This window comes from Aythya fuligula, chromosome 4 (assembly GCF_009819795.1).
Source record: "Aythya fuligula isolate bAytFul2 chromosome 4, bAytFul2.pri, whole genome shotgun sequence".
Taxonomy (NCBI): domain Eukaryota; kingdom Metazoa; phylum Chordata; class Aves; order Anseriformes; family Anatidae; genus Aythya; species Aythya fuligula.
In genome coordinates, this window is record NC_045562.1 from 68,202,943 (window position 1) to 68,215,584 (window position 12,642).

Consider the following 12,642-nt stretch of genomic DNA (forward strand, 5'->3'; position numbering starts at 1 on the left):
GACAGCTATTAGTCAAAACTTAACGCAGCTTGATGGATGTTCTTTGAATCTGGATACAAATGTTTGTACTTCAAACTTGCAATCTGCCTATGGTCTTGAGCTGAGAAAAATATTTCCATGTAAACAGAAGGAAATGTTTGCTTGATGCAAGTATTTTGAAAATATTGCATAGATACCTTGTGTTTGTGGTAAGTTTTATGCATTGTTCCGTTTTAACTATGAAGTCAAGAAAGATGTCAGTATGGATGCCTTCTGTTTCTAATTTTCCCATATGTGTTGTTCCTAGGGGCTCTGAGTTTTTTATGTGCGTTATAGAACGTGGCTGTGGGACAACTTTAAAAACAGATGCTTTGGGAGGGGAAAAAAGGATAAAATCTAGAACAGTAATAGCTACACTTGGAACTCATTGAGACTTTAGATGTTGCTGATCTTAAATTGACAAAAAATGTAATAACAATACTAAATGTTACTTGACTACATCAATTTTACAACATTTAAGGAATAGAGGTCTTTTGTGCTATTTCAGAAAATACGTATATCATTAATCTTTGTATATCTTGATAGTAACACTGCTTTCATCTTGTACTGGTGCTATTTTGTCAGGTACCTCTTGAAAGATTTTTTTTATTGATTTAAAACCTGAGTACCACCAGCAGTAAATGCATGGATACGCTAGATATAGACTAATTTAAAGATGTTGAGGGGGAAATATTTCCAATACAAAGGAAAATTCTCGTTTTATCATTCTTTTATTAGAATTTAGCTGTACTTAAAAAGACTGTTTAACTTTTATCAGTGTACTGAAACCTTGTATTTCAAAGAAGTTTCACTTCTTAGGTTTTGTAAATGAGTATAATTTGCTAATTTTTATTACAATACTTAAAAAGTCAGGGAGGAAATATTTTCTGTTAAGGAAAATGAAGGTCTGAACATATTCACTATGTTTTGTCTTTATTTTGTCTTTAACTTGAAAAGAATGTTAAGTGCAGACTGTTTTGTGACCCTGACAGCATGCATAATTCATGTGTATTTCGTGTTTAGGTATAATCGTAAAAATGGAACATTACACATCATATATAGGATGTGAGATTTCTGAAGTGCCTTTATCTGATGCTGCTCAGAGGATTATGTCAGCTTTACAGTCTGTTCCTACAGGAATTCAGACTAGCAGAAAAAATAACCAGAGTGAGTAAATTTTGATCTGTTTAAGTGTCTATATTTTCAGTTGGAAAAACTGAAATGCAAACAAACAACAACATCAAACTTCCAGTCCCTATTTAAGAAGAAAACTAAGTGTTTCTAGGTTTAGAAAATGAATTGACCTTTAACTGTGGCATTTGCTGGGACTCGTCTGGTTAAATGATGCTGTGTGAGTGCAGGGAACTAAGATATTGCCAGTACCCTGTGTTTCATTCCTTTTTTTTTTTTATTTATCTTTCCTAACCTGTTCCTGCTAGTTTCTGCTATGTGGTATAAAAACAGATGAGAATTTCAAACTCTTAGTTAACTAATACTGTAAACTAAATGTATGTTAACTTGAATCTGGGCTAGATACTTAAATATCACTAGAGGTACTGGGAAATTGCAAGGAGGCCAGTGAGTTCTCCAGACTATTGTCTGTTCTTTAAACACATGCTCGTTACCAACTCAGTCTTTGTGAAATTCTAGGGGGAAGAGTGAACAAAAGTCCAAATTGTAGAGCAAATTAGGTAATGTTAAAAGAGCCTCAGCAGATCTTTAACTCTGCGCAAAGCCCAGCATCATACTCAAAATGTAGTGGATACTAGTGACGTTTTGCAAGATTTTTTTTTATTCTCAATTCTGTGTATTTAATAGTTCAATCATGTAGCTCTGGAAAGAAGTAGAATGTTAAAGGTTTGCTTAATTTCTGTTCTCTATTTTTTTCTGGAGAAGTAGATCCTGGAACGTTATCTGGTCAACAGGATTTAAAACTAAGATTTAAATATTGCATTTGTTCTTGTTATATGGCATTCATTACAACCTTGGTTTTATAAAAACAGTAGCTCAGGCTCTTCGTTCACTAGTAAGATAATGGATCATTGGAGTCTGGCGTAGCAGTGAAAAGGGTAGTAGCTCATTGCTATGTAAATTGGTGATGCACATTTGAAGACATGGAATACATTCATCTTAACATGAAAAACAAAACCCAGATTATTTTAAAGAAAGTGAGATCTCCTTTCAGCCTCGATTTAATTGCTTTTCTGCTTCTCTTGCTACCTTGTCATTTTCTGTTAAATGTTTTCTGTCATAGATATGGGAACTCTCCCTTCTGTGTGATGTCTGTGTAGTGTTATGTTGTCTGCTCGCCATCCGTTCACTCTGTCAAGCAGTAAAATGAGAGATTCGCTTTCTTTAAAAGTACAATGATAGTGTCTGTATTTTTAGCCAATTGTAATTGCAGTCTTTGTAGTGTTCCTAAACCCTTTCTCACTGGGTATTGAAAGAACAGTATAAGCATTTAGTGGCAGCATGTCACATGACTAGCTTTTTTGTTTCCCTTATCTTAATTACGATTGCTTCTAGTCTACAGACTTAAGAACAAACTTACAATTTGAATCACTCTTAGGAAAGTGCCTGTGTGTGTAGCTTTAGTTGATCAAAGCATGGATCTGGGGAGGAAGAAAAGTTTGCCTTAAAATAAACAAACAAAAGACCACACCAAAATAACAACAAAAGTTGGTCTGTTTATGGCTATATTGGACTGTATTTTATTGATAAGATCTTTAAAGTTTTAATTCTACTTAATTGGAAAGTCTATCTTTAAAAGGTAAATACTGGATTCAAATAGCACAAACATCTGTGATGTTGAACTCATGGGTGAAATTGTCATCTTGACAGTAGCATTTGTAATAGTTCCATCCAGCAGTACGTTTGAATGCAAGGATGGGTTTCTACTGCCATCTGCTGATACTTTTTCATGAACCAGAAATTCGAGGTGGTGTGGCGATTTAGATACCAGTCATACTGAACACCGTGTGCTAAACAAGAGCAATGTAATCCTCATCTTTGGAGGGTGAATTTATTGAGAACAAGTATCTAGCCATGAAGTGATTAAAAGCACTGACAGTAGACTCACATTGCTATCGTTGTTAAATGATAGTTTTATTGTTGTGGGAAGTGTCAAGAAAACCAAACCTAAAATGTTTGACACTAAATTCAGTTATACCATATTGACTGTTCTAACAGTTCAGGTTAGGGGGCTAAGCTGGAGATAAAATAACTGAACCTGCCTGTGATATTGTAAAGTAATAAGCTTAGTCTTTTCTGGAGACTGAGGTAGTCTCTTAATTATTTTGTTATTAGTCTTTTAAGTACAGGATCCTGCTTTACCTCTTCAAAACTTTTTAGAATACAGTTTTAGTAAATGGAAAAAGATCCACTTATGCCTTGTTTGATATTGGGTAGCAGCTTGTTAGATCCAGAAGCTAGACACATTCTCATAATACAAATTTTGTAGCTGAAGGCAGCAGTGGAATGGACTCTTTGTGGACCAGCAGTTAGAAAGGGACAAAATGCGTATTTTGCCCAGGAGTGCTTTTTTTGGCTGGGTAGTAGAAGGATCTAGAGACACAGGGCTTGTAATTACAAACTCTGGAGGGCCATGCACTTCACGAGAGTTCTCCATTGCCTGGCTCCTCTTATTGTCCCTACTGAATCTGTAATTACTGCTAGTCTGTTAGCCCTTGTTCTTTTATTCATTTGCTTCTCCTCTTGGGTCTATTGGGCTGTGTTGAGTGCAGAAAAGAGAAGGCATGTCATAGCCCTGTCACTCAGTGTGGTGCAGAGTTCTGAGGTGTATTTACAAAGCTTCCTTAAACTTTCAGAACTGTAGGCCTACTGTTGCTGGTAATTTGGTGGTGGGCCCAGGAGAACAGCTGTGCTGTGCCTCAGGGCTCTGTCTTAGAGCTGGGTCTAATAATAATCCTGCTCCTTACTGGGATGCTGGTTGTTATTACCCTTCTGTCTATTTGAGAAGTCTGAATCTTCCTTGCTCTCTGTTCTTGTGTGGTCTTACAATACTCATTCTCTTGCGAGGATGAACAATGTGAAAAAATTAACCTCTTGGTAAAGCCTGGTCAGTTTTCTCTAGGGCATCATAAGTTAAAGATACATGTGTGAATAAAGTATACTCCTGAATAATATTTTGGAGAATAATACTGTCTAACACCAAGTTCAACTGTGTGAAATGTTTTTGTTTTTTTTTTTCCTTGCTCAAGCCTTTATCTTTACTTTGACCAAAAAGGGATGTGTTTTCTTGAAAGAAGGTGGTAGGCATTCTTAAAATATTATAGTAATGCTGCTTCTGAATACCATGGAAAATGTTTGTCGGCTATGTAGCAAAGCGGAATGTAACTTTTTCTTCATGGGGACAGAGCATGCTTTTACATGTGCATATTCAGGAACCTGCAGAGCCATTTAGAGCTTGAATGATATTAATTTGAGGAAAACAGTTGCCGTGGAAAACTTGATTGCAATTATTTTAGGTTTGGTTAGTGTTGGTAATGTAACATTGTAACCAAAGCTGTATGCATTGATCTCAGGTTCATTTGTACTGTAAAATGTTTTCTTTTTTTTTTTTTTAAGGTATAGAGAAGACTGAGGAAAATAAGATAGGTGATAAGGATGCACATCTGAAAAATGAAAAGGCAAGCACACTGTAAGATAAAAGACTACTTAAAAAGCCACTCCTTACTGGAAGTTTAGAAGTTATTTACTGGCTCTTTCATAACAGGTTTTATCACAGTACATTGCATATTCTGATGGTTCAGATAACTTTCCTGTATAAGTCTTATTTTGCACTTGGCATCTACTCTACCTTTGAGAGTATTGGCCCCACTTTTCCTATTTATACCAAGTCTATTGTGACAGATTGTTCTGAAATACATGAGGTTGACACATTTAGATAGTTACTAAGGAATAAAAATGTTATCAAACCTCAGTTTGACAATCACTGGCATCCAAAAAAATCCCCCGAAATACAGTATGCAGCTTTTCATAGTAGTAGTGGAGTGGCTTATGTTTTGTAAATTGTTGCCTCAGCATAAAATTGTCACCTCATCATAACTAGCATGGCCCATATAATGCCCATGGAGTATACAGTACAGCCGTCAGGTACTATGTGTTCTACATAAGCTGCGTTAAATTGATGCATCGTTCTGTCTACTAAATGCTCTTAGAGCAACTGCATGGATGAAGCTTTAGGCATTATTTTTTACCCAAATGCATTCATGTATTCGTACAGGAGACCACTACTTTTGTCCGTTACAGAAGGAGAAGACTTTTTTTTTTTTAAATATTTATTTAAGAAATAATAATAATAATATTTAAGAAATTACTGCTCTTGTTGGCTGTACTGCTTTCCACAGGTGTTAACTTTTTTCTTCTCTAGTGTTGCTAGTGCTGCATCACTTTTTCTGTTCTGTACTTTTTGCTCATAGGATTAATCTTTTCAAGTTATCACTTTGCAACACCATGACAGTGTCTCATCACCCATTCCTTCTTTTCCACTTAATCTTGTTTTACATTTCTGATCCTTCCACAGGCAGGTACTAGTTACATAATCATGAAGTGAGCTGGTTCAGATGAAAAATGTCTTTGTTTTAAAGGAAGTTTAATTTTTGGTGGAATCATCTCCCTGAAGTTAGTTCAGTGTGCATGCAAGTGCCAGCCAAGAATGATGGATAACTGGGGCAGTCCCAACTTAGACTGTGAGGACCATAAAGTTGGTCAAATGAGCAGTGGATAATAAAAGTGAGCTCCCCAGCTGCAGATCACACATCCTTTGTTACTCTGACTAGTGCATGGTGCACACTTCTGCAAGTCTGTTCAGGTTCCTCGTGAAGCAGAAAAGAATGCTTGTGTGCGTGGCGAGCTAGTTCCTTACAAATTTAATTGGCTTGTCTATAGGCATGATGAGAATGACTTAAGCCACTAGTGAACATATGTGGTAGTGGAACCTCTTTTTGTAATGTTGAGGAGCTAATTTTGACACACCAGATCTAATGAAATTCTTCTAAATCCACATAAATTATGAAACAACCTCCTCTGACTTAGAAAGCCTGTTGTTTACTTCCAGCTATGTCATTATTTCTAATAGATGATCAGTTCTTCCCAGAAGCTGCTGCTCCTCTCTGTGGCTAATTGTAATTCCAACTATATTATTCTGATTTGATAATTAAATTTGCTTTGTTCTTATTTCTGATCTTTTAAAAGAGAATTACTTATTCCTGATTCTATAATTACTTCAGTGTCCTAATTCAAATTCTACTATATGTTAAACAATGCAAACTATTTGTGATTTGACTGGAGAATACACTTAAGTGGATTAGCTGTCTGTCTATGGTTCTTGAACAGTCAGTCTTTCTGTGCTAATATTTTTCCACTTACGGTAGCTTTTTTTAGTGTCTCCTTTGTGATTAGCTTTGCCTAAGTCCAATTTGTCATCTTTCAGAACAATCACTATTCATTTTGGTAGCAGCAAAAACTTAATTAAATCTTTTTCTGTTTATTTAAAACCTTTTAATTGTACTTTTTTTTTCTGTAGAACTGATCCTGTTAAGTGTTTTTAACTAGTCTAAGGCTCTTTCATCCTTTTGATTCCACAGTTCTGAGGTTTGGGAAAATGGGATCTTGGTTAAGGAATATTGCAAACCACCACCAACAAAAAAGCATTGGCTTTGCCTTTCTGGTTTTCTCAAACAATCGAGTGAATAGAAATGGATGATATCCTTTAATCAGTGGAAGTTGTTGTCTTGTTCTTGATGTGAGGCCTGCACAGCAGTAACTTGTGGTTCTTTTAAAGCAAGAAGGCCTCAGGTTTTGGAATGACAGAAGTGCTGAAGGAGGCTGGTGATTCCAAGAGCAGAAAATGTAGTAATTACGAGAGCTTTCAGTTACTTTAAAATAGTGTGTAAATTTTATGCTTATGCACGGTGTGAGGACTAAAACTGAGAAAACAATGGCTTTGCCAAGCAGTTAGAGAAGGTGACGGAAAAACTGCTTTTGATTTGATTCTGTGTAAGATCAAGATCAAAATATTCCTGCTGGAGGTTGCCCTGACAGGGACTACAGTACTACAGTCTTTCTGAGGCACTAAAGATAGATAAGTCACTATAGGATTGCCTCATTTCAAAAAGGAAATTGCATAAAAAGGAAGGAGCTTTTAAAAGAAAGTATAGGGTGTTTCCCCTCCAAAAGCAAAACATCTGCAGGTAATAAGGACTTATACAAAACAGAGTATTGGAGGCTTAAAACAAATCACTCTGGGTGTGGGAGCAGTATGGCTAAACAACAGTATGTAGGAGACAACTAAACATCCTGCAACTTTACAGAACTTGTAAATTTCATAAAGAACACAAGACAAAGGATCCCTCTTGGCTGAAGAGGGTGTTGAAGAAACTAGCAAAATAAACAGCAAGAAAATAACAAGGGCCAGTAGTATACCAAGGAAATCAAGGATGAAGGATTAGAATTATGTTAGCATGCAATTTCTTGTTCAAGGCTCTTTAATAGCAGTTTGAAAAAAATAAAACACGCTGCTACAAAAGGATGCAGGGAAATGTGTGGAATATGAAAGCTGTTACGGGGATAGTGATTTAACCAGGGTAGAGTATAATACTTAGCTGTACACCTGATAATAAGGCGCACCTTCTATGCGACTTTCCTATGAATTCTTGTTATGTCTTGCAATCCTGTAATTTTTTGGAAAAGTTGGTGGAGATTTAGTGGATTCAGAATTTCCAAAGCAGGTATTATGGTCCCTTGCCAAAAACAAAAACAAACAAAAAAAACTTTGAATATTGAAGCTAAAGATGAAAATGAAAGGTCACCTCTCCCTTCCTGTGGAAGACAGGCTACTGGACTAGATGGCTCTTGTTAATTTGGCATTGTTAGTTTTGGACTAACAACAAACAAACAAAAAATATCGTGGTGGTTTTGGATGCCAGCAATATAAATCAACAAAATCACTTTTACTGATAGACACTTGAATTTTGGCCTATGTGATAGAGTTCCCCTAAACTGTCTGTCTGTCTTTATGGTATCACTAAGATTTTTTTTTCTTTTGTACAGCATCACTTCCTGAAAAGCTTTTTGAATTAACTCAGGGGTAGTTATTTCTGTCTCCTAATAAGTTAATAATTAGTTCACTGAAAAATTTGATTTTTCCAGGAAATTAATGATTCCACAATTGCATTATTGAAATCATCTGCCAGCCCTGCAAGAAGTACTGGTCAGAAAGTCAGGACAGTACATACCAATGAAATGCTTTCCTATCAAGCTACCAAAATACTGAGCTATTACCAGGATTTAGACTTATCTAAATGGGGATATGGAAAAAAAAATCTTTCAGTAAAAGCAAAAAAACTGAAGGTTGATGAAAAGAATGTAGCTACTCCCCTTAAAAGAAAGCAAGATGTGTCTTCGTGTCACTTGGAGAAAAAAAGATTACCTCTAATGAACTACACTTCACATGAAAGAAGATATAACTGGACTTCCAGACGACCAGAATTTTCTGAAAATTATCCTTGTGATATCAGGAGTTTGGGAAATGAAGAAAAAAGAGAATTGCTTGCAAATATAGAACAGGCAGTGGCTTTTGTAACTACTATGATATTTCAAGATGGTTCTTCACAGCTCAACTCAGAGCAGGTTAGTGAATGATGTGTTTTGTTTAGAGGCAGTGTTGTAGAACCATTTGGACTATACATATGACTCCAATAAACACAAAATTATGTTCATTGAGTCCATGGAATCTAGACCAGTTTTGGATATTCTTGCTTACAAAAATATAAATGCAAAATGAAGTAAATATTTCTAAGTTTTATTTTTCTACAAAGTAAAATTTAAAGCAAATGGAACCACTTGGGTTAAACAGTCATTAGTGTACTTCTAGTGAGACTGCTTGAATATTTTTTTTCTTTGTACAGTGGGTTTTGCTTTCAAGGATGCTTTTGTCTGCTGCTCTATTCTGTTAAGGGTGTGTGCAGTGACCGTAGTGCATGTGATGACATTCATATGGTAAAATACTAGTGAAATCTTTATTGAATTGCATAAAATCTGTCAGGAAACGCTTTAATTATACTTAACAGGCCTTAACTTCATCAGTAAAAGGAATCGTTATATTAGTGAAGAATCAGACAGATCGCCTCTATTCTCCCAGTTACTCTTCAAGTGACCGTATTTGGAATGCTGCTGATGAAAATGACAAATTAATTTATTTAAAAACTGAATGCTCACCTCTTTGGGAACAAGAAGGACAAGCTCACAAGAAATTTGCTTGGTGAGAGGGTATAGAAATAAAATACTACTTTGCTTTACATATGCTTTTGGCAACAGTAATAATGTTCATTAAATCATAGAATGGTTTGGGTTGGAAGGGACCTTTTAAAGATCACCTAATTTCACCCTGTGCTGCCATGGGCAGGGACACCTCCCACCAGCCCAGGCTGCCCAAAGCCCCATCCAGCCTGGCCTTGGGTGGTGCTGGGGCATCCACAGCTTCTTTGGGCAACCTGTGCCAGTGCTTCACCACCCTCTGAAGAAGCAATTCTTTTCTCCATCTCCCATCTATTAGTTTGAAGCCATTACTACCTGTCTTACCACTGCATCCCCTGACAAAGAATCCCTCACAGCTTTCTTGCAGCCCCCTTCAGGCACTGGAACACCACTGTAAGGTCTTCCAGGGGCCTTCTCTTCTCCAGGCTGAACAACCCCTCAGCCTCTCTCTGTAAGAGAGGTGCTCCAGCCCCTTGATCATCTTCACGGCCCTCCTCTGGACTTGTTCTAATATATCCATGTCCCTTTTATGCTGGAAGCCCCAGAGCTGAATGCAGGGCTCCACGTGGAGTCTGATGAGAGCAGAGCAGAGGGGGGCAATCCCCTCCTTTGCCCTGCTGGCCACCCTGCTTTTGGTGCAGCCCAGGACATGGCTGGCTTTCTGGGCTGCAAGTTCACATTGCTGGCTCATGTCAAGCTTCTCATCAACCAACACCCCCAGGTCCTTCTTCTCCTCAGGGCTGCTCTCAATCCATTTCCTGCCCAGCCTGTGTTGGTGTTATGCTGTGGTGTTTCTTTTCGAGATTGGAATTTTAGTAATAGCTACTCATTCACTTAGAAAAGCTTTATGAACATGATGGTTATATGGCTTCAAAAAAAAAAAAAAACCAAAAAAATAAAGCTTGAAGAATACGTATCTTTCATTTGCTGCACTGCATTTCTTACGCAATATGTTTCAGGACATCATTATGATATATATCCTTTTTGAGCCTGGCTGCTATTTCTAGTTTCTGAGCATGGAGTGCAATAGGCTTGTTTAATGACTGAGATGATGAATGAGGCTTTCTTAGGATTCAGAAACAAAGTTACATCCAAATTACAAGCAAAAAAAAGTAAATGCTTTGTGCATCTGTTTAATAGTTGAACTAAATCTTTAAAAAGTAGGATTATATTTTAAATGTCCACTTGGCATAGCCCAAATCTGTTTTTATTCCTTATTATTAACTTTGAAATAGTATCCTATAATGGCAGGGATGAGACTGATCTTTCAAAATAATAGTCGCATATTAAAATTTCTTCAGAATATTTTATAATTTTCAGTAACGACTGTTTTATTGTAAACTACTGAATTTGGGGAATTAAATTTACAAAGCATTAATTTTCACGATGTTAGACTTGCTTGCTGATCACATCTCTGCACCACACCACTGTATGACTTGAAACAAATCACTTTGCTTACCTGTACTTCTCCAGATGCAATGTTGGAATTATAAAATGATTAGTTTTATAAAGTGTCTTTGGTTTGATTCTTCTGAACTGAGCATGACATCAATAAAGCATGTTCTTTTGAGCAATAAGAACTCAAGAATAAACAAGCTGAATAATTGTATTACCTATAGGCTTTATCTAATTTTTCTAGGAACAGTGTAGTTGTTTAGTAGTGGATCTAAACTATATACAGTAATACCTTATGGTCTGCACAATTTATAATCTGTCTAAAATCTTGGTACCCTGGTTTTATATCACTAAAGATATATCAACTCAAACTCTATAAAGAGTTATTGTTTTTCTGTATTGCCTAAAATAAAGCTAACAAAAAATGATACACATTATTAGTAAAATCTGTGTATACTTCAAATGTTATACATATAACACATGAGAACTGTAGACATTTTCAAAAATAATGGAAAAATGTGGCATGATATGAAGCATACTAGACTTAGAGAAAATTAAAACTAAGCAATTAGGTCAATTTAGATAGTCTAACAACTTTTAAATCGTGATTTTACTATGTTTATTTAGAATCTTCTCCAATCTCTCTTTGTATGCTAAAGTATGACAGGAATGCAAGTTGCAGTTTTAGATTAAGGTTGAATTTAATTTCAAGTGCCAAATAAGGTTTTCTTTTCTTTATGAGTGCATGGGAAGTCATCTGCTAATTTAGTATAGAATGAAGCTCCAGGATTTGAATTGAGAATTTAATATTCAAACACAATATTCTGTTCTTAAAGGAATAAAGAAAGGTTTTGTATTAGCTGTTTAGTTTAATATTAGTTGCTAATTAAAGAATAAATTAAACGTATTAACTAAATCTGGTAGCAGCATAGTACATGTTAATAATTTTTTTTTGTGCAGGCGAGTGTTGTTTCAAATGCTGCGTCGCAAAGTTCCAGTTATTTGCTTCAATGCAAAAGATTTTCTGAGGACAGTACTTCAAATTTATGGTAATGAAATTAGCTGGAAACAAGGTAACTGTCTAATCCAATCTATAACCTAATCCTATAATCTCTGTGCCTGTGATGTTTCTGTTAAAATTACATGGTGTAGAAGCAACTAGATTAGTGTTTAGGTAATATATTGGAGAACGGAATTTTAGTACCATGGAAAAGAAAACCCTTCTTTAGAGGTTTACGACCAGACAGTTGGCATGTTAAGATTATGTATTTCTTCTCAGAGTAGGAATAAAAACATTGAATAGTTTAAGGTTAGAATCCAGTGGAAACAAAAGCTTTTAACACAGTCCTGACGATAGCTGAAAAGGTTGAATTGCTTCATGTTTCATGTTTACTAGAAAGACTTCCTCTGCTCAAGAGGATATCATGAAATTCTAGAAATGCTCATACTGGTCAATATTAGGAATCACCTGAATGCTTGTCTATTTATGATGTGTGTCTAAAGGAAACATGGACAAAACTCTAGAAGTATTTCTCAATATAGGAAGTAATTTAAGCATTTTGATTGTCAGAAATAACTTATTTTTGTAGTTGCTGATAGCGTCGTGTTAGATCCAAGGATTGCAGCATGGCTGATAAACCCTAGTGACACAGTTCCCTCTTTTGAATGTTTGACGCAGAAGTATTTTGAAAAATCTTTTTCTATGGAAACAGAAAATACAGATACAGGCACTTTGAGAAATGCATCGGTAAGTAGTTTGAGATTGTTGTTGGTTTAAAAGAAGAAGGAGATATTTAAATTATTGCCCTTGCCTACAGAATATTGAAAAAAAAAAAAAAGCATAATACTTTTCAGATAGAAGAAAGTTATAACAATACTACTTGTTGGAAATCTAATGTTAAAGAGAGAGTAGAAGGAAGGGTTCACTCCATTCTACCAAGATGGAATCAA

General features: G+C 35.9%; 1 protein-coding gene across 1 annotated transcript in view; it reads left to right on the forward strand.

Moving 5' to 3' along the window:
* Positions 1-1,055: 1,055 nt before the first annotated feature.
* Positions 1,056-12,642, forward strand: part of POLN (DNA polymerase nu) — a 92,041-nt gene continuing 80,454 nt past the window's right edge. The window contains exons 1-6 of the mRNA XM_032186932.1: positions 1,056-1,185; positions 4,606-4,667; positions 8,191-8,670; positions 9,111-9,301; positions 11,653-11,765; positions 12,282-12,439. Of these exons, the coding sequence (XP_032042823.1) occupies positions 1,056-1,185; positions 4,606-4,667; positions 8,191-8,670; positions 9,111-9,301; positions 11,653-11,765; positions 12,282-12,439 (1,134 nt within the window). The remainder of the gene's footprint in view (positions 1,186-4,605; positions 4,668-8,190; positions 8,671-9,110; positions 9,302-11,652; positions 11,766-12,281; positions 12,440-12,642) is intronic.